This window comes from Acinonyx jubatus, chromosome A3, assembly GCF_027475565.1.
Source record: "Acinonyx jubatus isolate Ajub_Pintada_27869175 chromosome A3, VMU_Ajub_asm_v1.0, whole genome shotgun sequence".
NCBI lineage: Eukaryota > Metazoa > Chordata > Mammalia > Carnivora > Felidae > Acinonyx > Acinonyx jubatus.
In genome coordinates, this window is record NC_069388.1 from 26,604,080 (window position 1) to 26,627,963 (window position 23,884).

General features: G+C 49.8%; 2 protein-coding genes across 2 annotated transcripts; one reads left to right on the forward strand and one right to left on the reverse strand.

Annotated features, from left to right (window-relative positions):
• Positions 1 to 5,927: 5,927 nt before the first annotated feature.
• REM1 (RRAD and GEM like GTPase 1) lies at positions 5,928 to 13,102 on the reverse strand. Its single transcript, XM_053200114.1, has 5 exons — positions 12,982 to 13,102; positions 11,550 to 11,952; positions 10,395 to 10,477; positions 7,707 to 7,908; positions 5,928 to 6,516 (listed from the first exon to the last, which is right to left on the reverse strand). Exons 2-5 carry the CDS (start codon positions 11,887 to 11,889, stop codon positions 6,248 to 6,250), a joined length of 894 nt encoding a protein of 297 aa, XP_053056089.1. The 5' UTR covers positions 11,890 to 11,952; positions 12,982 to 13,102; the 3' UTR covers positions 5,928 to 6,247.
• Positions 13,103 to 15,026: 1,924 nt separating this feature from the next.
• DEFB124 (defensin beta 124) lies at positions 15,027 to 18,139 on the forward strand. The gene is made up of 2 exons (XM_027070304.2): positions 15,027 to 15,732; positions 17,926 to 18,139. Exons 1-2 carry the CDS (start codon positions 15,675 to 15,677, stop codon positions 18,078 to 18,080), a joined length of 213 nt encoding a protein of 70 aa, XP_026926105.1. The 5' UTR covers positions 15,027 to 15,674; the 3' UTR covers positions 18,081 to 18,139.
• Positions 18,140 to 23,884: the final 5,745 nt, after the last annotated feature.

Sequence of the window (23,884 nt, forward strand, 5' to 3'; positions counted from 1 at the left end):
ACTGCCCGGCTGGAGCAGCTGGGGGTCTTGATCCAGTCCCCATAACCCACTTCTGAGGATGCATTACTGCTGGGGGAGAGGGGTGATCCGGAAGCAAGACCTACATCTGTGGGTAAGGAGTAAGGTTTTCTGAAAGGTGGGTGGATATTTGCCCAGTGGAGCTCTGAAGAAGCTGGTGTTCCTGGAGAGAAACAGGAACATGAGGAAGGCAGGCAAGGTCAGATTCTAGGAACAGTGTTCCAGTGCCTCTGACATTCCACTAGGAGGGAAGCCCTTCAGTTTAGGGTTTTCTCTATTCATTAGAACAAGACTGAGTGTCTGTGTGTGTGTGTGTGTGTGTGTGTGTGTGTGTGTGTGTGTGTTGGGGGGAAAGTGAAGACCCAGTCACCACTTTCCCACACCCTTCATCCTACCCTGCTGTGGTAGGCAGAAAAACAGTTCCCCAAAATGTCCACGTCCCAATCCCTGGAACCTGTGAATATGTTACGTTACATGGCAACGTGGAATTAAGGTCACAGACGGCATTGTTTGCTAATCTGCTGACTTGAAAACGGGGAAGTTATCCTGGATTATCCGGTGTGCTGCACGTAATCACAGGGGTGGAGAGGGAGGCAAAAGAGGGAGAACCAGAGGGATGGAGGCATGAGATGGACTTGGCCTGATGTTGTTGGCTTTGACGATGGAGGCAGGCAGGGGTCATGAGCCGAGGGAAGCACCTGGCCCCTAGAAGCTGGGAAAGGCCGGAAACAGATTCTCCTCTAGAGCCTCCAGAAAAGAATTCAGCTTTGCTGACACCTTGATTTTAGCCCAGTGAGACCCACGTCGGACTTCTATACAGAACTGCGAGATAACAGATTTGCGCTGTTTTAAGCCCCTATGTTTGTGGTAACTCATTACAGTAAGAACAGGAAATAAAGACACCAGGCCACGTGTAAGTGAGATCCCTACATTGCCAGCTTCAACCTCCAGACTCATGAGATGATTCCAGTCACTCGAGTCTTCAAGTTTCCCAGCCGAGGCCCTAGAGAGGAGTTGTATCCACTCTGCCCTGCCTGAATTCCTGACTCACAAAATCTAGAAGCATAATAAAATGCTTGTTTTTATGCCACTAAGCTTTGGGGTGGTTCCTTATGCAGCCTAGAAACCGGAACGGTGACCTATCCTAGCCTTGAACTTGAACCAGATGGAACTGGAGAAAATTGCACACATTGCTGAACCCAGAGCTCCCATTCCCATCATCAGCATTATTTTTAACTGAACCCTGATCCGAACAGAAGGGAACGCTGCTGAAATTGAAACTGAACTTGTGTATTTTTTCAAGCTAAGGTACTAGAATATTCCAATATTCTTGAGTCAGAGACAACCACATAGAGAATTTTACCCTAACGCCTTCACTCTGTATGTTTTGATTTGCCTAAGGTTTTACGGTCGTGGCAGAACTGAGAGATTCTTGGTCTTTATGAAGCAGACAGCTGTGACGCTCTTTACCCTCCTTGCCCTCCTTCAGAACACACACCCTTGTCCAAGTTTGCTGAGTAAAGGGAGGCTTCAGCCGCCCCTAGCCCCTAGGGGACGGGAATTTCCCACCATCTGGGGACAGGCAGTTTCAGCCTGAACCTGATAACTCAGGAGGGGGGCTCCCTGAGTGGAAGCTTTGTGCCCTTGGCTGAGAAATTGTAACTTTCCATCGAGGCCAGTGATCCTCAGTATTCAGGGAGCCTGGCTGGGGTGTGTCAAGTTCCAGGTGGCCTTCGTCTCATCTGGATCAGGCTGGCACAGTTTGTGGCCGTCTCCTACTAAGGAGGCTGGTGGGGGGGTGGGGGGGGGACTGTGAAGAGACTTGGGGCCCTTTGGGAGACATTCATCTTTCCAGTGCTTTATCATTTTTTCCATAACAGTACTCTCCCTTCAAGGTGGAAAGTCCCAGCTGGCGGCTTAGAATACACTCAATGTGCTTTTGTTTTCTGCCCCCCACCCCCACCCCCCACCCCCAGTCCGGGAAGCAGGGTGCTGGTGCCCCTTCATTTACACCAGCCTGCTCCGGACTTGCCATACTGACAGATGGTGTAACAGAGGCAAGCCCTTAACAAACCACAGGACCACACGTCCCTGGTTCGAATCTTAGCTCTGCTATTTGCAAATTGTGCAAACCTGGCAGGGCAGTGAACCTTTCCTTCTGCGATACAGTGTCTCTATCTGCAAACTGGCATGGGTGATAATATGACCGGTGTTGAGGACTGAATATACGGAAAGTACTTAGAACAGTGCCTGATACATAGTAAGAGTGATGTAGTTGCTTGTTATTATTATTACATGCCTTTGGACAATTTGTCTCCTTTCTCTGGGCCTCGGTTTCCCCAACTATACAATAAAGAAAGCAGTTCCTACCTGACCTGAGTGCAAATCCTGACTACACTTCCTTGGACAAATTTCTTAGGTTTTCTTAGCCTCACTCTGCTAAGTCTGCTCATCTGTTAAATGGTACTTATTAAGTAGATGGGTGTGGTGATAATTAGATAAGAAAATGTGTATCAAGCATATAACATGGGGCCTAGCACACAGAAAGAGCTAAAACAAAGTTAGCTTTTTTTTTTTTTAGTGGGTGAGAAAGACTTTTCTAAACTATCACAGGTCATGTCCCTGGGAGGAGTACTGTGGTTTTGTCACATGCTTTCCCAGCTATGCTTTATTCACAGACTCCTAGAGTTGGAGGGGTCAGGATTGGAAGGGCCATTTTGCAGATCCATTAATCACTTCATTCAACAGGTATTTATTGATCACCTATTATGAGCCAGGCACTGTTGTAGGTGGCTGGGGAAAGAGAAGTACTGGGGGCCCTAACCTCATGGGGCATTTATTCCCCGGGGGGTGGGCAGACAGTAAATGGGTTCGCACATGAATATATGATACAAGTTCACATTCAATCTCTTTATTTTACAGATGGGAGACCTGAAGCCCAAGAGGGGAAGAGATCTTCCTAAAGTCCTCCAGTGTCACAGCAGGGCAAAGACTCCCAAGCAAATCTTTACAGTCCCAGAGTATCCCACCCTGAACCAGCCCTGGTCAGGGCGCCTGAGTAGCTCAGTCTGTTAGGTGACTGACTCTTGATTTCGGCTCAGGTCATGATCTCACGGTTCCTGAGTTCGAGCCCTGCATCGGGCTCTGCACTGACAGCACGGAGCCTGCTTGGGATTCTCTCTCTTTCTTTCTCTGCTCCTTCCCCGCTCGCAATCTCTCTCTCCCCAAATAGATAAACATTTAAAGAAGATTAAAAAAAAAAAAAAAACAAGCCCTGGTTTCCCCAAGGTCTTAAGATATGCTAGTGGGAACCAACAGTCACTGAATCTTCCTTGACACAGGGACTGTTTTAAGAAATTTACACATCTTTAAAAAAAATTTTTTAAGGGGCGTCTGGGTGGTTAAGCGTCCGACTTCAGCTCGGGTCATGATCTCGCGGTTCGTGAGTTCGAGCCCCGTGTCAGGCTCTGTGCTGACAGCATGGAGCCTGGAGCCTGTTTCGGGTTCTGTCTCCATCTCTCTGCCCCTCCCCTGCTCACGCTCTGTCTCTCTCTTTCTCTCTCAAATATAGAATAAAACAAAAACATTTTTAATAAAATTTTTTAAATGTTTTTTATCTTTTTTTGTTTAAAAAATTTTTTTTAATGTTTATTATTTATTTATTTATTTATTTATTTATTTTTGAGAGAAAGAGACAGAGAGTGAGGGGGAGAGGGAGACACAATATCGGAAGCAGGCTCCAGGCTCCGAGATGTCAGCACAGAGCCCGACGCAGGGCTTGAACTCACGGACTGTGAGATCATGACCTGAGCTGAGGTTGGACGCTTAACCAACTGAGCCTCCCAGGCGCCCCAAGAAATTTGCACATCTCAGGTCATTGAATCCTCACATCAGTCCTGAGGAGGGAACTGTCATGAATCCTATTTTATAGATGGGGAAACTGAGAAACAGAGAGATAGAGGATTGAACACAGACCCTCTGGTTCAGGACCCATGACCCACCTCAACCACTGAGCTGCCATGTTGGCTGCATACTTTTCCCCCTGACCCTGGTCTACTCTTCCTCCCTCCCTCCCTCCCTTGCTCCCTCCCTCCCTCCCTCCCTCCCTCCCTTCCTTTCCTCCCCTTCCATCCCTAATCCTGGTCTCAATGACTTCTTCCACACTCTGAGTAGCCTGGGGTAAGCCCGCCCCCTCTCTCCGGTTCTCAGTTTCCCCATCTGTAAATTGGCAGGATTGCACTGGATTATCCTCAGGGCCTTCCACGAACACCCTCATTAGTCCCTTATCCGTTTGTAACCATTTTATTCACTTACTTGTGTTCTAGCTTGCTTTCCCCACCAGATGGGGGCTCCAGGGAGCAGCATCCTACTGCTTCGGTTTGCCTCTACCTCCCCAGAGCCTGGCACTGTGCCCCGCACTTAGTAGGCCCTCAATAAATATTTGTGGATGAAGAAAGGAAGAAATGACAGCGATTACCCTCAGTGTTCTCAAAACCAGCTCCTGTGCTCTCCCCCTGGCCCCTCTTCCTTTCTCAGCCTGTGGGGCCCCCCTCCCTCCCTCCCTCCCTCTCACCTCCCAGGGCCGGCTCAGGCCCTCCATCCGGCTTGCATTTTTCCGGGTTTGATATCATTTTTTCCACTCTCCGGCTGCTGCCGGCTGCCTCTGCCAACTTTCCACAACTGGAGCCCCTCCCCCACAACTGCAGGCCAGAGACAGCTTGGGGTGGGGGAAGACCCCCCTCCTCCTCCCTTAACCCGAGCTGGAGTTAGGATGAGGAAATAAGTGCCATCAGTGCCCTGCTGGCAAGACTGGGGGCTTGAAGACGGAGGATATGGGGCTCGTCTGCCCCAAGCTCCAGCCTTCTTTGGCACCGTGTTCCTGGTGGCCAAGGCATCCGGGCGGGCAGCTGGTTGGGGGCAGGGGTGTCAGGCGTCAGGGACATGACGGTCCCAACCATTCGCATCTTGTTCTCCTCTCAAAGTAGTGACACCCCTTTCCCCTTCGGCTGGAAACTCCTGACCTGACCCCTAAGGTCCAGCCTCAGCCCCACAGCCCCAGCCAGGCTGGATGCCTCACTACCTCCTACTTCCTGCGCAGACATGAGAGGAGGCTGGGTCCTGGGGTCTAGTCCTCACCCTCCCTAGCTGGGTGACGCTGGGATGCTCACTTCCTCTCTCTGGACTTCAGTTCCCACACTCAGAAAAATGAATGAGTTGAACTAATCCTGGGGATTAATGGATGGGTTTCATGGAGGCAAGGATCCCCCTCCAGGTTAAATCATATGCAAACTTGTGTTTGAAAGTCCCCTTCCCCAGGACTCTATAGCTTTTTGTCACATTCTCCAAGAGGACTGCAGATAAGGGCACAAACCCTAGCCTGACAAGCCTGGATTGGAATTTTGACAACTTCACTTATAGTAGCTAAATGATCTTGACCGCGGACCTTCACCGTCTATTGGTCTATTTTCCCAATTAGTAAACAGGGTTTGTGAAGATCAATTCCTAGTTGTGACAGCTTAGAACACAGCTCCTAACAAACGATAGCTATTACATCGTGAGGATGAATGCTGAGATTCCTTCCAGATAAGATTTTATGAATCTACAATCTAAAAAAATGGGTTTATGAGAAAATAGGAGGTCAGCACACTGAACTGTGGTTGTTTATGCTCCACGGGGTCTCCCTCAAAGATGGGGGAGTGGGCACGAGGGGTGCCGCACAGGGGTCATGCCCAGTGTTCGGAGAAGGGGAGAAGGGCCTGAACACACAATTGATCCAATGATTTGACTGACCTTGACCCAAGTCAGCAGGTTAACCCAATCCGCAACCAGGGTAGATGGGAGAGTGGGAGGTGGAGATGCCTGGAAGATTCCAAAAGAAGAGGTCTGGGCATGCAGACAGGACATCCTTCTGGTCTGGTTTATTGTGAGTTGGCCAGAGCCAAGGGACAAGGAAGATTTTTACAAAAAGACACGCACCGCATAAAAAAACAAAAACAAAACCCTACTCTGTGCCCAACTTGAGGCTTCGGTCCCATAGTCTGTCCACCCCTTCCTGGGGCGGAGGGGGTCCCTGAAGCTGCAGCTCTGGGAGATGCTGCGGCCCTCGGGGCAGCGGACAGGCACAGCCCACTGTGCCGAGTCCAGGCAACTGCGTCGAGGACCCTCGGTGGCATCGGTGGAGCTCAGAATGCAGCCCAGTGTTCCGCCACCCCCAGGAGGCAGGGCGGCCTCAGAGCACCGCCAGGTTGTGGCAAGACTTAGAGCGGGCCTTGAGTGCCCGGCGGGCGCTGCGGGCCGTCAGCCGTGCCAGGAAGCGACGAGCCCGCTGACCCAGGCTGGCACGCCGTCGGGGCGCGGGAGGCGCCGGGGCCGAGCTGTCCCGGCGGCGCAAGCGCAGCTGGCGCACCACGCCCTCGAAGAGCTCGGCCACGTTGTGCTGCAGCGTGGCCGACGTCTCGATGAACTTGCAGTCGAACACCACCGCGCAGGCGCGGCCCTCTGAGGGGCGGGGTCAGACGGGCCGGGTGGAGGGGGACATAAAGGTAGGAAGAGGTGCGTTGAGTCTCAAGATGAGTCACTTTTTTCTTTGTGCCCTAACTTGCGTTGGGTGCCAGGGGATTCCGAGGACAACGAGACCCGGCTCTGAGGAGTTAGTGCACAGGCTAGTGACTGATACTGATGCAAAGCGAGGCTGGGAAGGGTCTTGAATGCCAGGTAAAGGGTCTAAGCTGTGCATTAGAATTATCTGGGGGAGCTTGTTAAAATGCGGATTCCTGAAACCACCAGCCAAGAATCTGATTTGGGAGGTTTGGGATGAGATCTGGGACAGCATTTTCACAAAATCGCCTGGGGATTTTGCTGCGGAATTTGGGGATGTTTGCTCACAAGGCATATATCGTCTTCCATCTCCAGGAAGCCACTGGGCTGGGAGACAGGGGCCTGGGTTCTAGCCCCCAGTGGCTGGTGACCCCGTGGAGCTGGCTTACCTTCTCTGGCTCTCAGTTTCCATATTTTTTAGATTTTGCCCTGTGAGGAAGGCCATTTTGAGATCTTTATGGGTCCCACATGTTATCAAATGTATTGAAATTAATTCCCCATCCCACTTTAAATACAACTTATATATAACTAAACGTTTTGGTTTGCAGTTGTTGGCTGTCACAATATGAAGTTTTGTAGATGATTAAAGCTTTGTGAAATTGGAATTTACAAATTTCTCACTGTATTTGTTTTGGAGCTCATAATTGTTTCAGGTCTCAGGTATAAGCCCCTGAAAAGATTGTAGGCAGTGGACCTATCCCGTCCGGTGGACAAAGTGTCTCTGATTAAGGGCATGGGGGAGCCATAGGGGGATTTTTATGCAAAGTAGGGACAAGGTCAGGTCTGGTTTTGGAAAACTCTGGCAGCTGGCGAGGAGAACTGATTGAACGGGGAGAGAGAAGTAGGGGGGCTGGCCCAGACTAAGGTGGAGATGCCAGGATGGGGCAGAGGTTGTGGGCATGGGGGGAAGGGAACGTGGGGTTAAGGGAGGTGGGCCTCACAGGATTTGGGGGACTGGTTTCCGGAAGTGAGAGAGGAGGCAAGAACAGTTCCTAGCTTTTAGGCTGAGGCAAGTAGATGCAGGATGGGGCCAGGGTTAGGGTTAGCGGCAGAGAGAAAGCTGGAGGAGGAGGGTGGAGTAGACGGCTCACCTTCCACGGAGACTTCCCGGCAGCGTGCCAGGTCAGCCTTGTTGCCCACCAGGATGATGGGCACATGGTCGGCCTGATGCGTGCGCCGCAGCTGAATGCGGAGCTCAGAGGCACTCTCGAAGCTGCCTCTGTCTGCGATGGAATACACAATGACATAGGCGCTGCCCACCTGCAGGCATGAATCCTGGCTCCAGCTTTCATCCTGCAACAGAGGGACCCCAGGCCTATCCTCAAACCGTAAGGTACCTACCTCTCCGCTAGAGGGGCGTCGCTGCGAAAGGTGGGGCTGGGATGGTCTGATGGGTGGACCCGGGCTGAGGCTGGGATGGATGGTCTGATGGGTGGACCGGGGCTGAGGCTTACAACCTAGACAGGTTTGAGGAACAAATTCTGCCGTTGTTGTCTGTATCGTCGCCGTGGGCAAACCACCAACCCTCTCTGAGCCCCAGTTTCTCTTTGCAAAATTGGGCTAGTGAGCCCACCTGACTATATTTTCTCATTCCTGGATTCCTAGTGTGGGCTGGACACTGGAGACCAAAGATTTGTTTGGTTTCTCTTCCTGCTGAGAAGGGTTCAGCTCTTGTGTCTGGTTTCTGAGGAGGGCTCAGTCTTGCTAGACTGACAGCAAGGAGCCTGCTTAAGATTCCCTCCCTCCCTCCCCCCACCTCTCTCTCAAATAAATAAGTAACTAAGTAAATAAATACTCAATCCAATGACACTGCTACTGTGGACCCTTTTTGGAAATTGCCTCGACCCTCCACCGTCACTAACTTGTTCAAACTGAACCAGTTTCCCCATTTTACTTGTAGGAAAACCAAGGGCCAGAGGAGAGAGAAAACGTTCTTAAGGCCATACAGCCAGCCAGCTGGGCACAGAATTCCAGTTCCAGTACTCCTCCCCCCGCCTGCCTCCCAAATGGGACTTCTAGGCTGATCCCTTTTCTTAATTCACTGGACTCTGCCCCATAGGATTTTCAATTGCATTCAAAAGTAGCCCCTCCCTCACCAGCCTGTGAGCTCCATAAGGCCAGGGAACGCATCTATCTTATATGCTGCTGGGTCTCCAGTGTCCTGGCCCGTGATACATATCCCACTAGTGTTTTTTAATGAATGGGTAAAGGGGTGAAACCCCAGCTGAAGGCTCAGAAGGTGGTGTTCCCAGTGGCGATGGAGAGGGACAGTCCTCGTGCATAAGAGTACAGACTCGGAGGGCACCTGAGTGGCTCAGTTGGTTAAGCAGCTGAATCTTGACTTTGGTTCAGGTCATGATCTCACAGTTCGTGAGTTTGAGCCCCACATTGGGCTCTGCGCTGACAGCACGGAGCCTGCTTGGGATTCTCTCTCTCTCCACCCCTCCCCTGCTCTCTCACTCTCTCTCTCTCTCTCTCTCTCTCAAAACAAAACAAAACAAAACAACACAAAACAAAAAACAACTTAAAAAAAAAAGAATACAGGATCAGAGTCTTACAGATCTGGGTTTGAATTCCACTTGCTCTCTGACAACTTTGGACCCATTACTGAACCTCTCTGAGCTTTGGTTTACTCATCAGTAGAATGGGAGTCAGAATACTCACAGATTTTGCTTTGCCTGAACATCATAATATATATACAGAGCTTAGCACAGGGGCTGACTCTTGGGAAAAGGGTGGGCTTCCACCCAGCTGCATAAATGCCAGCTGCTGTTAGGAAGACCGTCATCATCCTCATCACGCTCATTTGGACTTGGGTGTTCTTTTATTCTGCCGGAAAAGAATTGGCCACTTAGCTCCTTCGTCCCCATCCTTTCTGCCTATCGCTAGGGCTGTCAGCCATTCTGGCCAATCACCCAACAGTGCCCTCCTAAGCCCCACCCCATGGGCGAGGCCTCTCTGCATGTTAGGGGCGGGGCCTACCCCTTACTGAGATAGGCTCCCGGTGATTTTTACATCCTTCTCTCTGGTTGTATTTCTTCAAAGTTCTACACTGAGCATGTATTATCTGTATAGCAAGAGAAAAGAAAACTCAGACAAGGTGAGACAAGCATAACAGGGACATATCCCTGTCTGCTTTCTTCCTGCTCTGGAAGGGGGTAGGGAAGGACTTCCTTTGGTTTCTTTCTTTACTGGCTACCAAGTTACAAGTCATTAGAATGATCATTATTTACATCTCTTCACCTATTTTCAGCATTGTCTCATGCTGCACACCGCTTGCTCACCACTGTGAAATTGCATAAGGACTTAAAAAAACCAGCTGGTAAGGAAGGCAGGAACGATCAACCCATCTATCAGTTGAGAAAACTGAAGCTCAGGGTGACTGGTGAGTCACCTGCACAAAGCCACACAGCTGGGAGGCAAGAGAAAGGGGGTCGGTTTACCCTCAGACATTTTGGTGCTAAATGCAGTGTTCCTCCTTCTGCACAGTGTGTGGGGGGTAGTGTGTGGGATGAGGGTCCTGAGGACAAGGTGGGGGTCGGCAGGGGGAGAAGCACATCCTGGGATGGCTGTAGAGGGCATCAATGGAGTGAGAAAGGACTCACGGTCATGAGGTTCTTCAGTCTTTGGTTCCAAAGGCTGCTTGGGAGTTGTTGGCCTTGGGGGTTGCTGAGGATGGCCTCTGCCATGTCCCTGTTGTGTAGTGTCCGAGGAGGGGACAGGGGTCTGGTCCTAGGCTCAGCACCCCCCCCCCCCAAGTCCTGCCTGCTGTGCCATACCCGTTTCTCAGCCTCCCAGGTGTCCATGACCACCAGCGTGGTATCCTCTCCATCCACCGTGAGGGTCCTCTCGTACACATCTTCTGCAACCAAGGGAAGAGCCAGATCTCAGGGAGGAGGAGCAGGCCTGGGGAGGGTGTGGCCTCCCCTAGTCCCCTTTCTGATCACAGCGCCCCCTCCACTTGTGTTGGAAGTGCTCCTGGCACTTGCTTGATGTCTTGTCTCTCCTGACAGGTCAGGAAGCTCCACGAGGAGCCCATGTCTCCCCAGCTGCCAGCAAGATATCTGACACATAGTAGGTGCTGAGAAAACTTTTGCTACTTTGGTTGGTTGTTGGTTGACACGTATGGGATGGTGGGGTTAAAGTTGGCTGGGAATTCTCTCATTCCCGTTCTGTCCCTGGCTTAGTGCATGCTTCAGGCAGGTCGTATGAACCCTCTTTGGGCCTCAGTCTCCGCATCGGTCACGCCTACAGGTACACGTATGTACATGCCTCATATGGGTTCTCACACTCAGAGGGGTCAAGGCTAGAGAAGGGGCCAGAGTGTCCCCACTTTCTCTTTGCTTTTAACCAACCTCCCTCTCTACTCGTCCTGTGGACTCTCAGCTAGTCCTGTAGGGACCCCTCTTCATTTCCTGTGTCCTGTCCCTTCTCTCCTCATCCTGGGGCCCCCGGCTCTCTCTGCTCACTGCATCACTTGAAGATAAGGGAACCTGGGAAGTCTCCATTTGGGTCAAGATCTTAATTTTGCTGCTGGTCATGGCGGGCGTGGATGGTTGTCTGTGGAGGTAGGAGGATCTGAGAGGTGGAAGTTGGGGCTGGGAGTTTCTGAGCTGGCTGGAAGCCTACTTATTTCTTTCCCTTTGAGACTCATGGAGCTCAGAATTGCTTCCCTTATGACATGGAAATTAATCATCCCTGAGAAACTGGCAAAATTCTCACAATTCAACAAATTTCCCTCCTCTAGACCATTGTGTGGGCTGTGCCCTGCACAACTGTCAGGGGGCATCATTCACTTCACAGTCTATGTGAATGAAGCCCTTTAGAGTTGAGCAGTGTGTGAGTTGCACAACTGTTCTTGGCAGCCTTGTGCCCCTGACTACAGGGCTTTTACTCCTGTGGCCACAACCCAGCCCAGCCCACAGAGTCCCTACCTCCAAGCTGTTCATGGAGGTCTCGCTCTTGCTTCCCTGCAAAGAGGCTGGCCAGGCTGGTCTTCCCTACGCCAGGATCTCCAAGCAGTACCACGCGGTAGAGGGCCTCCCAGGAGCCTTCAGAGTCGCTGGATTCAGAGGACCAACCATTGGGGGCAGGTGAAGGTTGCCGGGGGGGAGGATTGAGGGAGGCTGACTGGCCCAGCCGGGGATGCTGGGATTTTGTGGAAGGTGCTGTACACAAGAGGCCAGGTTGGTGGCCCCGGGCGGACAAGGGCAGTGGAGTGCTGGCTCGCCGACGCAGGGGGGTCTTTGCTTCTTGCTGGGTGTTTAGTGTCATCCTTGGGTGGGAGGGGCTTTGCTCCTTCCTTCCTTCCTTCCTTCCTTCCTTCCTTCCTTCCTTCTGTGAGCAAGAAGCAGGAATGGGCAGTGAGCCAGGTGCTGTCACCCCCTTCTGCAGGGTCCAGATGAGCTTCTGAGATGACTTCCTCCCAAACCTTCTCTTGTTCAAATGACAGGAGGAGGCACCTCAGCTCCTTGGGGTGGGGGCTTCCTGGCTTCAGGGCCAGAGTAAGCCTAGAGCAGGCTGGGAGGGGTGAGCGTGCAGGCTGTGAGCACACGCATGCACACCCAGAGGTCACTTCCTATGCCTTGAGGATGACCAAATACCCCAGGACACACAGGCAGGGACAGGCAGAGGGGCAGCAGGGAGGTGGGATCCATACAAGCATGCACACACCCTGTCCACAGACGTGTCCCTCCCATTCGGAACATGGGACCTACGTTCTGAAAGGCACCTGAATTGCCCCGGCCCTCCCCTACCCCACAGCTCACTTCCCCAAGGTTCAGATCGGGGTTGGGGGGTACGAAGGAGGGTTGAGGGCCCCTGGGGGGTTCACTTCCGCTGAGGGCTAAGAGGCAGCACGGGGTGGGTTGGTATTCCGAAGGGCGATGGGAATCTGGGGGTTCCCTGGGCTGTAACTCGAGAGCCCTGGTGCCATGGGAACGGCGTGTCCGGCCCGCCCCCTACGTGAAAAATTCAGGAGATGCTGGCGCGACAGCCTCCAGCGGCTGCTGGGGGGCAGGGGTTGCGAGGCAGCCGGGCCCCAGGTTTGGTGACAGGACAGGGTACAGGGTCCTGGAAGGGGGCGGGGAGGAGACCTCCAGGGCCCTGGGGCGCATGTGCCATTCCCGGGGTCTGAGTCCAGGCCTCCCCCGCCCAGGGTCCTGGATGTAAGTCCCCTGATCCCGGGAGGGTTCCTTGTCCGAGGCTATCCAACCCTCCGGGCCCCAGGTCGGAGGACCCTCACCCCGGGGACGCGGGTTCGAGGCCTCCCTCGCCCCTGCCTGCGCCGCAGAGCCCCCCGTGCAGGCGCCTGGCGAACTCCGCTCCAACTTGACTAAGTTGGCGGCGGGCTGCGCGGGCGTTTACCTCGCTTGAGGAGGGGTCCAGGGTCCCCGGCCGCCGCAGCTGCCGGGTGCTCCAGGCTGCACCACCGCCTCGGCGCGCAGCCCCTCGGGCCAGTCCCGCCCCGCCGCCCGGGCCGGGGGAGGAGCCGAGACCCCGCCCCGTCCAGCCCCGCCCCATCAGGGCAGCCCGGGGGTCCCCGCCCCGAGGCCTCGGTCGCGGAACGACTTTTCACCGAGCTCAGTTGACCCACGCCCCAAGTCCTTCGCCTGGGGTGGTAGTGGCGGTGTCAGGGTTGTGGGGGGGAGGGAGCGAGATAGGAAAGATGGGGTTTCTGAATTCCTGGGTCTGGATCCTCTTCTGCATTCACGCCCGCAACCGGGTGCACCAACTTTATCTCGCCCTCGCAGAAACCACCTGCGGAACTGGTTGAATGTTGATTCCCAGGGCCCACCCTCCAAGAGAGGCGGGTTCAGCAGTTCTGGGAGAGGGGGTTGGGAATCTGCATTTCAAACAAGTGCCCAAAGTGACCTTTATGCTGAGTTCATGGGCCCCCACTTTGAGAAACTCTCCTCTGGATGGTGAATGAATTTTGGAGGTGGGTCCAGGGGACGAGGGAGCTTAGGAAGTCTGCGCTGAAGACTTCTGATACCTGATTTTGGCATCCCATTCATTCATTCACCAAATTCTGGGTTAAGCACTCTTTATGCAGGGGTCTGTCCCGTGTCTGGAAGAATGGCGGTCCCCTCTTTGATGAATATTTACTGAGCATTTGGGCTGTGGCTAGTATGATTTGAGCGCTTTGCCTAGATTATTAGCTCATTTAATCCCGACACAACACTGAAAGGATATTTAACTGAAGCTTACCTGGCCCCGGGACTCAGGTTTCTGCCTCGCAACCCACTGTCCTTTTCTTTCACCGCTGTGGCTTAGAAAAAAAAAATCTTCCTAGGCACTTGAAGGAGAGAGACACTGTGATGCTGGTAGAGTAGAGCTGTTGGCTATAGGGAACTGGTGATTTGGGCCATCCAGGGGGCGAGGATCCAGGCGCTTTGGGCAGGGTGCTTCCTTTGAGATCATGAGGGACTGGGGAGGGCAGGTTTGTGTGTGGGGCCACGCAGAGCAGGCTGTACTTGTGGGTGGAGCTCATTGTCATGGCTGAGGGGGTCCAGGTGTCCAGCTCAGAGCAACTCCCACAGCAGCCTGTAGATTAACTCAGCCCCGCAGGGCTCTGGGCAGACGCCGAGCCCCCTCATGTCTGTGCTCTGTGCTCTGGCCTTCTGAGAGTCCCTTTCCCTACCTACAAGATGGGCTGTGACTGATGTCATGTCGCACGTTGTCTGGGAGTGAGGCAACTTGGTTTCCAGTCCCAGCTCTGTGGCTCAATTGCTGTACGGCCTTGAGCAACACACCTCCTTTCTTGAGGTTTCAGTTTCTTTATTTCACAGTGATATCTGGACAGGTTACACAACGCTTACAGCCTGAGCTTGGCATTCAAGGCCCCTCGTGCTCTGGCTCCTATCCTCTGCAGGGCCGTTTCCAATCTCTCCTCCTAATGAACCCCTCTCTGGCCATGCCCCACTCTTTCAGGTACATTCTGTTCCTTCTGCCTGGAATTCTGTTTCTGCTATTCCTCTCTCAAGAGGCAACTCAGATGCCTGGGTAGGACACTGTTCTAAGCTATTTGCACATATGGTCTCAGTGGTCCTCAAATTTTAGCTGTGCATTAGAATCATTTGGAGGCTTGTTAAACCACAGCTTGCTGGGACCTGCACCCAGAGCTTTTGATGCAGCAGGTTTGGGCAGAGCATGAGGATTTGCATTTCTTTTTCTTTCTTTTTTTTTTCAGAAACGTTTTTATTTGTTTTTGAGACAGAGAGAGACAGAGCATGAGCGGGGGAGGGGCAGAGAGAGAGGGAGACACAGAATCCGAAGCGGGCTCCAGGCTCTGAGCTGTCAGCACAGAGCCCGACGCGGGGCTCGAACTGATGGAGTGTGAGATCATTGGAGTGTGAGATCTTGACCTGAGCTGAAGTCGGACGCTCAACCGACTGAGCCACCCAGGCGCCCCAAGGATTTGCATTTCTAACAAGCCTCAGGTATTGCTGCTGTATGCTGGTGTGGGTATCACACTTTGAGAACCGTTGTACCATTTTGCTTAATCCTCTAAATGAGCTAGGTAGCCATTCGTTTCTGTGAGGTAAGTACTGTTACTCTTTCCATTTTGCAAGTGGTCTAAATACATGCTTGTTTGAATGGGTTAGTGAGTTCTGGCCCGTGTATTTAGCCTTGCAAGGGGGGCCTGTCATCATTTCCTTGATGACTGCCTGAGGCTCAGAGAGGTTACAGGATTTGTCCAAGGTAGCACAGCGATTAGAGGGAGACGCTGGCATTGAACCAGGTTTCTCTGAAGCCCCACCTTTCCCCACCCTCTCAGGTGGAGAGGATGTCTAGTTTCTGACCTCAGACATCGCTTCAGGAAATCCTGTCCGTAGCTTCAGAGCTCAGCAATCTCTGGCAGGTATGGCTGACCAGTTCCCCACGTAGCTGGCTGAGATCCAGTTATATCCTCAGGACCACAGAGCCCCGGCCTCCCACTTAGGTCTCCTGCTGCCCACGCTCCTGCCTTGATCTGCAGCCTGATAAAGGCTGGGCCGCAGGCAGCAGGGCTCAGTAAGCCTGGCTCCTTTGGTGGCCTCCCCAGAAGCCCTGTGGCCATGACGCAGCTGCTTCTGCTGATTGTGGCCCTCCTGGTCCTGGGTCATGTGCCACCAGGTAACATCACCTGTGTGTGTGTGTGTGTGTGTGTGTGTGTGTGCAGAAATGAGGGAGAGCCTCCCAGATTCTGGGGGACAGAGGAGGCCTAGACCAGCGATTGAGTTCTGGCCCCCCCACTGAGTTGCTGGGCACCTTAGGGCAACTTTCTAAATCAGTCTTCACCTCAGTTTCCTAATCTTTAAAATGGGACTCACTCGACAAATATGTATTTGAAAAACATTTGCTGTGTCCCAGCACTATGACAACCGCTGGGAGAGGAAAAAAAAAGTCCTTGCTTTCATGGGGCTGATAATTTTAGACAGAAGGGAACCAAATAAACACATCATGTGTCAGGTGGTGGTAAGTGCTAAGCAGAATAGAAGCAGGACAAGGGGTTAGGGTGGTGTGTGCATGTTGGGGAGGATGGGAGAGCTGATGGGGAGGGTCACGGGAGCCCCTGCGTGGTTGTTTGTTTTTGTGTTTTGAAAAACTTGAAATGTACATGAAAGTAGAGAGACCAACACAAGAAACAAGGTGAGTTAACAAAAAACCATTTTATTATGGAAAAATGTAAACGTATGCAAAAATAGAGACTAATGTAATGATGTAAGTTTTCAAAAGAAACCTTATTTTAGAAAATGCCAAACACAAATAAAAGATAGTATAAAAACCCTCTGTGTATCATCACCCAACCTCAGCAATTTATTTGTTTTTCTTTATTTGTTTTTTTAATGTTTACTTATTTTTGAGAGAGAGACAGAGCGAGAGGGCAGGGGAGGGGCAGAGAGAAAGGGAGACGCAGAATCCGAAGCAGGCTCCAGGCTCTGAGCTGTCAGCACAGAGCCTGACACGGAGCTTGAACTCACAGACCGCGAGATCATGACCCCAGCCGAAGTCGGACCCTTAACCGACTGAGCCACCCAGACGCCCCTTTAACGATTTTGTATATAAGGTCGGCTTGAGCAGAGATCTGACTACAGTGAGAATATAAAGAAGATCTTTACAAGCAGCAGGAGGCAGAAGAATGACGGGGGGTGTCCGAAGAGCAGTGAGGGGGCCAGCGTGGCTGGAGTGGTGGGTACCAGGAGAGAAGTGGAGCGAGGGTGGCGGGGAATACAGACGATGTAGGAGGAAACAGCACCTCTGGGTCTCAGGGTCGCTGGAAGGTTAAGATGTGATGATGTGTCAAGAGTAGTTGTAGGAACCGCCCTCACCTGGGAGTCAGGGTCTTGGGTTCCTATTCCAGACCCACCGCTTACTGGCTGGGAAAAGTTGGGTGAGTCCCTTTCTTGATCCATAAAATGAGAGGATTGGCCTCCAATGAGTCCTGGTTGCCCCCCCCCCCCCACCCCGGAAGCTGTCATTCTGATAATCTACCTTTCCATTTATTGAGTATTTACCGTGTGCCAGACACTGTGCTAAAATGATTACATCCCCTATAACTGCCCCCCTGAAAGGGAGTTATACAGCTGAGGAACCTGAGGTCTCCTAGAGGACCTTAGAGGGGGCACAGGACGCATTCCTCCAAAGCCCTACCTTTTCCATAGCCCATGGGTAGAAATTCCTCCACTAACATTAAATGGATCCATATGTGTGAGGCAGTTTATGCTATGGTTATAAGCGGACTCTAGAGCCTTATTACCTGGGTTTGAATCTTGGCCCTGCTCCTTAATGACTCTCTAAACTTGGGCAAGGTTGTTAATCTTTCTGTGCCTCAGTTTCCTTACCCTGTATCACAGGGATCATAATAAGACCAACCATAATTGTACAGTGTTGTCATGAAAAGCGCTTAGAGTGTACCTGGGGTATGGGTTAACCTGGACAAGAAATTAGTTTCTAACTTGTAACCAGTGGTCTAACTTGTGATCTATAGGCTAACCTGGACTGAAATCTGTGGGCTCATTTGTAACTAGTTGTCTCATCCGTGACTAGTGGTCTGGTCTGTTGCCTCTAGTCTAACCTGTGGTCAGAGTTCATGTCCTGTGGCCTCAGTTATGACCTGTGGGATGTCGTATGACCAGTCACCTAACACAACGACCAGAGAGCTAAACGGTGACTTGTGATCTAACCTGGGTCCTGTGGCCTAACTTGTGGACAGTGGTCTGATCTGTGACCTGTGGCCTAACCCTTGATCTATGGTCAAACCTGTGAACGGTGGTCTAACCTGCAACCCATGGGCTGCTTTGTGACCTGTGGTCTTCCTCTGCATAGGGAGAAGTGAATTCAAGCGGTGCTGGAAAGGCCAAGGGGCCTGCCGAACTTACTGTACGAGGCATGAAACCTACATGCACATGTGCCCAGATGCCTCCCTGTGCTGTGTCGTCTATGGAATCAGGCCTCTGCCCTCTAAGACTGAATCTGTGTAGCTGGTTCTGGGCTGACACCCTTGCTCTCCAATAAACACCTGCTGCTGCCCGTCTCCTCTTGCTTGCTCACCACCCTGCCACCCTCATGCTGGGGATGTGGGGGTGGGTGAGGTCCCGTATGGGAGGGATAGAGGGTTGGTTGGTGGAGGGAGGGGAGGTGCCCGGGGAGAGTGGGTATTAATGACTGTTGTAAATGGTTCCGGTCCTGCCTATATCCCTTCCACTCTGTCCAACTCGGGAAAGATTACTCAATCTCCGTAAGCCTCCTGGGTCTCCTCATCCGTGAAATGGGGATAAATTATAATATCATGAGATTTGGAATTTATAGAAGGAATGCAAAAAAAAAGTAGAGTTAATAGTAATAATATCAGCTAATAATAATAATGAGTTAATTATGGTAAGGATTAATAATGGTAGAGTTAATACACTTTGCCATTCACAATGAGATGGTGCATTTGGCTTGAAAGGCAGGCCCCCGAGAGAGCAAAAGGATTTCTCTACGTTCCTTCATCTCCTATTTTAGCACCTCAAGGGCCTGCCCAGGTGAAAAAGACCACGGATTTTATGAAAGCAGTTTTTGCATACACAGGGAAAGCTAAGCGAGGAGAAGTCAACCTCGGCCAGGCCCGGGGATCGGTGAGCGCGGAAGGCAGGTAGAAATCAGGAGCAGAGGCAGGGCGGTGGTCCAGCGGACTTTGCCCTGCATCAGGATTGCCTCTGGCTGAAAAAACAGAGAGCTCAACTTGCATGGGCTTATCTGCCGTTAGGCAGCAACCACATCAGGGCAAGCATCTTGGGATCCTCTCTGGTCACATAAGGCTACCAAAACTTGAGGCACAACATCCTTGTTTAAAGCAGGAAGCAGGGGGAGGGTTGGATTGAGCTAGTTTCTCATCTTTACCAGGAGAGCAAAAACTGTCTCTGGTCCCCCTCCCCAGCAGACTTCTGCTTCCTTCTCATGAGCCAGACCTGGGTCACATGGCTACTCCTGGTGTAAGGGAGGCTGGGATTTGAGTGCTTCAGCCTCTATAGTAGACATCCTGGGGGTGGGGAAAGGAAGAGGGGAATGACCCCCAGTGGTGACCCACCTTCCCCTGGGGCAGAGCCCAGAAAGGGCAGGCACGTTCAATAAGTTGAGGGGAACGCCAGTGACGGAGGGGGGCTCTTATCCACTGTCCTTTGAGACTTTCCAGAGAAGTTCAGGTAGTCTTGGAGTAAGGAAAGGACCCTGCTTGCCCTGGCTAAGAACAGTGGTGACATTCCAGAATACTTAATGTCATCAGGAGGGATGCTGAGCCTCAGGGCTGGAGCAGTCTTGGAGACTGCCTGCCGTGTTAACCCGTTAGTTTCTGGTATGACAGGGACCTGGGAATGTGCCAGAGGCAGCTGGAGCAGACGAGGGGATACTGAAGGGTCTTGGGCAACAGCTCTTTACCAACCAGGAGGGAAGCACTGAATTATTTTAACAGCAAAGCCTACCACCTGAGTATCAGTCCTGCCTCTGTAGCCCCTTAGTTTCTGGGTGACCTAGACATTGAACCGATGGCCAGGGACCTGTTTTAGGACCCAATGTGGTAGGGAAGAGGTGGGCCTGGTGTCAGCCTAGAAAGAGAACAAGAACCCAGAGCTGGCCACAGAACCACAGAGAGCTACTGTGAGGTGACATTAGCCAGTATGATGAGTCAGCGGGAGGCCAGACCAGTTCACCAGCAACGAGCTGTAGCTGGAAAGCCAGTGGATGCTTTCAGTGACATCAAGATCCCAGCAGATGCCTGCCGGCCCCCGACCACTGAATCTCCTCACCCTTAGCCCAACTGTCATATATGGGAGGAGCAGGGGAGGAAAGGAGGAATCTGAGAGCCTGAGCAAATTACACCGGAGAGGCTGAGTCTCTCCGAATTCAAGAAACCTCAAGAGACTATTTAACTTGTTGAATGAGACCAAGTTTTAAACTGGGTTGAGCTAAATTTAGTTCCCCACTCTGACCCCTCCCCTCTCTGTTGTTCTACAAAGTAAAGAAGCTATGTTGGTTGTTTTTTGTGTTTTTTTAAAATTTTTTTTTATTTTTTGGTTTATTTATTTATTTATTTATTTATTTTTTGCATAGTCCCAGACACGGTGTGAGGGAATTTGTGACCTTGTTGCAGTGTAGACGGCGATGATTTGGGGGAGTGAGGAGTCAGACAGATTCAAGTTCATACCCCAGCTCTGTCACGGACAGGCCACGGGGGCCGTGTGATCAGGGCAGGTCACTTCCTGTGTCTGATGTCAGAATTCTTCTCTGCAAAATGGGCATAATCACTCTTAAGGGGGCGGCTGGTAGGGGGGTTCAGGTGAGATCATCCGGTACTTTGTAAGTGCTCAGTAAATAAAATACTGCCGTTGCCATCACTTCTACTGAGCCAGAGGCACGCCGCTGGCCTTCTTGTCCACGGTATTTCAGACTTCAGAAAATGTGCAGGAACAGCACAAAGGATTCCCATAGATCCTTCACTTGGTCTTTCCAAATGTTAACATTTTATCTTATCATTTCCTCTCTCTCTCTATGTGTATATAAAAATATATAATATTTATATATATTATTATATTTATATATAAATATATATAAGTATATATATTTATATAAATTTTTATATTTATATATTTATATTTATATATATTTATATATATAATTATATATTTATAATTATTTATATAAATAAATATATAAAAATATATATAAAAGTATATATAATATATTAATATATACAATATATATTAATATATTATATATAATTTATATAAATAAAAAATATATATAATTATATATATAATTATATATATATATACATTTATATATAAAATTATATATTTTATCAGACATGATCCCCTTTAGGCCTAAATACTTCAGAGGGTTCTTCCTAAAAACAAAGGCATTTTCTTATATAACCGCAGTACAGTTTTATCAATGTTTATTTATTTTTGGGACAGAGAGAGACAGAGCATGAACGGGGGAGGGGCAGAGAGAGAGGGAGACACAGAATCGGAAACAGGCTCCAGGCTCCGAGCCATCAGCCCAGAGCCCGACGCGGGGCTCGAACTCACGGACCGCGAGATCGTGACCTGGCTGAAGTCGGACGCTTAACCGACTGAGCCACCCAGGCGCCCCATAACTGCAGTACAGTTTTAAAAATCAGCACGTTAACATCGACAAAGTTCTACTGTCTAATCTTCAGATCTTATTCAGCTTTTACCAGCTATTCCAAAAAAGTCCTTTAGAGCAACACAGAACCCCTGGATCACACATTACATTCAGCTGTCAGGTTTCTTGGATCTCCTTTAACCTGGAACAGTGCTTCAGTCTTTCATGACATTGACGTTTTTGAGGAGTCCAGGCCAGTCACTTTGGGGAATGTCCCTCCGTTGGAGTTTGTCCGATGTTTGCTCACGATTGGATTCAGCTTCTACATTTTTGAATGTTTATTTATTTTTGAGAGAGAGAGAGACAGAGTGTGAGCAGGGGAGGGGCAGAGAGAGAGGGAGACACAGAATCCGAAGCAGGCTCCAGGCTCTGAGGTGTCAGCACAGAGCCCGATGTGGGGCTCGAACCCACGGACCGTGAGATCATGACCTGAGCCGAAGTTGGACGCTCAACCGACTGAGCCACCCAGGTGCCCCTCTTTTTCTTTTTTTTTAATGTTTATTTATTTTGAGAGAGAGAGAGAAAGAATGGTGGGGGGAGGAGAGCAGAGAGAGGGAGAGAGAGAATCCCAATCAGGCTCAGCGCTGTTAGCGCAGAGCCCGACCCGGGGCTCAATGCTGCGAGCCGCGAGATCATGACCTGAGCCAAAATCGAGAGTCAGACGCTTCACCAACTGAGCCACCCAGGCGCCCCAATAACTTTTTCTAACTGTAAGAGTGACATATGTTCATTGGAGAAAAGTTAGAGAACAGAGAAGTGCAAATAAGAAAGTAAAAATCATCCGTATTTTCACTAGGCACAACTACCCACAAATAAAAAAGCATGTGAAATGTGACTTGCAAATAAAATGGAATCAAACTGCGCATATTTTTTGGTGTCTTTTTTTTTTTTTTTTACTTACCGATTTATCACAATATACCATGAGCATTTCCATATATGCTTAGTCTTGCAAAACAAGATTTTTAGCACTAAAATGCCTCCCAAAATATCTTAAAAATTTTCCGACTTTTACCACTTGAGTAGAATGGTTAGAACACATTGTGGGAAAATAAAACATAGATGAGCTTCAAAATATTTACCACTCTCATAATCCCTGTTAGCTTTTGCTACATATATTTTCAGGATGGAGATACCTCCATATTTTTTAAAAGTTACAAACCTGTGTGCGTGCGTGCATATATTATATTATATATAGTGTATGTACTATTCATATATATAATATATATTGTTATATAATATATATTATATAATACATATATAATATATAATATTAGCATATATACTATATACGTACATAATACATATAATATTATATATAATATATATAATATAACATAATATATATATTATGTTTACATATATTCACATATATATATATGCATTTTCACGGAGATTCTTCTATTAGAGATTAGAAGAATCTCTTGTTCTGCTGACAGGTGGATTCCTTTGGGCTTACAAGAAAGGAAAAAATAAGGGAGTTACAATGATAGGTACTATAGGGGGTTCAGGGTAAGATTTGGTGACTCCCCACTCCCTTCCCCACCTGGATTTTCAATGTCAAGTGAAAATTCTTATTGTGCCAGGGCTACCTTGAAGTGGGAGAGCCAGGCAACAATCACATATGGCCCAAATTATCCTTGACAATGGCTCAGGAGGGCACTGTTTTGAAGACTGGTATACATTGTGAACTTTCTTCCATCAATGGAATACATCATGTTTCTCTGGTGATACACCAAAGGAAGTTATTGGTTATGTTTAGGGGATATTTTCTTTTAAAAAAAATAGAAAAATAGACTTTATTTTTTTTAATGTTTATTTATTTTTGAGAGAGAGAGGGGAGTGGAGGGGTAGAGAGAAGAAGACATAGAATCCAAAGCGGGCTCCAGACTGAGCTGTCAGCATGGAGAGTGATGTGCAGCTTGAACTCATGAACGAACTCACGAATTGTGAGATCATGACTTGAGCCAAAGTCAGATGTCAGATGCCCAACCAACTGAGCCAGCCAGGTGCCCCCCAAATTAGACTTTATTTTTTAAAATGTTCATTTTATTTATGGATTTATGTATTTATTTAGATTTCTTTAATTTTTTTAGAGAGAGAGAGCGTGAGTGGGGGAGAGGGGCAGAGAGAGAGAAAGAGAGAGAACCTCAGTGTGGCGCCTGATGCAGGGGCTCTATCCCACGACCCTGGGATCACGACCTGAGCCCAAATCAAGAGTCGGTTGCTTAACTGACTGAGCTACCCAGGTGCCCTTATTTATCTATTTTTATAAGATTTAATTTTTTTTACATTAATCTCTACCCCCGACATGGGGTTCAAACCCACAACCCTGAGATCAAGAGTCACATGCTCTACCCATTGGAACAGACAGGTGCCGCTTATAATTTATGTTTTAATTGAAGTACTGTTGATACACAATGTTACATTAGTTTCAGGTATACAGCATAGTGATTGGACACCTCTATACGTTATGATGTGCTCACACGACTACCATCTGTCACCATGCAGCGCTGTTACAATACCATTGTACTCTACACCTTATAGAGTACCTGTTATCAACGGGCCATTTCTTTCTGTTGAAAAGAAGTATCTCTTCACAGTGGAATCACACGACACAGCGCGA

Bases quoted from the DNA above. Each gene is read 5' to 3' on its own strand.
- REM1 (XM_053200114.1), bottom strand. From the start codon at position 11,889: ATGACACTAAACACCCAGCAAGAAGCAAAGACCCCCCTGCGTCGGCGA. The intron at 7,909-10,394 runs GTATGGCACAGC...CCTCTGTTGCAG, and splicing joins CCTGGGAGGCTGAGAAACGG to GATGAAAGCTGGAGCCAGGA. The intron at 6,517-7,706 runs GTGAGCCGTCTA...CCCGCCCCTCAG, and splicing joins CCGGGAAGTCTCCGTGGAAG to AGGGCCGCGCCTGCGCGGTG.
- DEFB124 (XM_027070304.2), top strand. From the start codon at position 15,675: ATGACGCAGCTGCTTCTGCTGATTGTGGCCCTCCTGGTCCTGGGTCAT. The intron at 15,733-17,925 runs GTAACATCACCT...TCCTCTGCATAG, and splicing joins CCTGGGTCATGTGCCACCAG to GGAGAAGTGAATTCAAGCGG.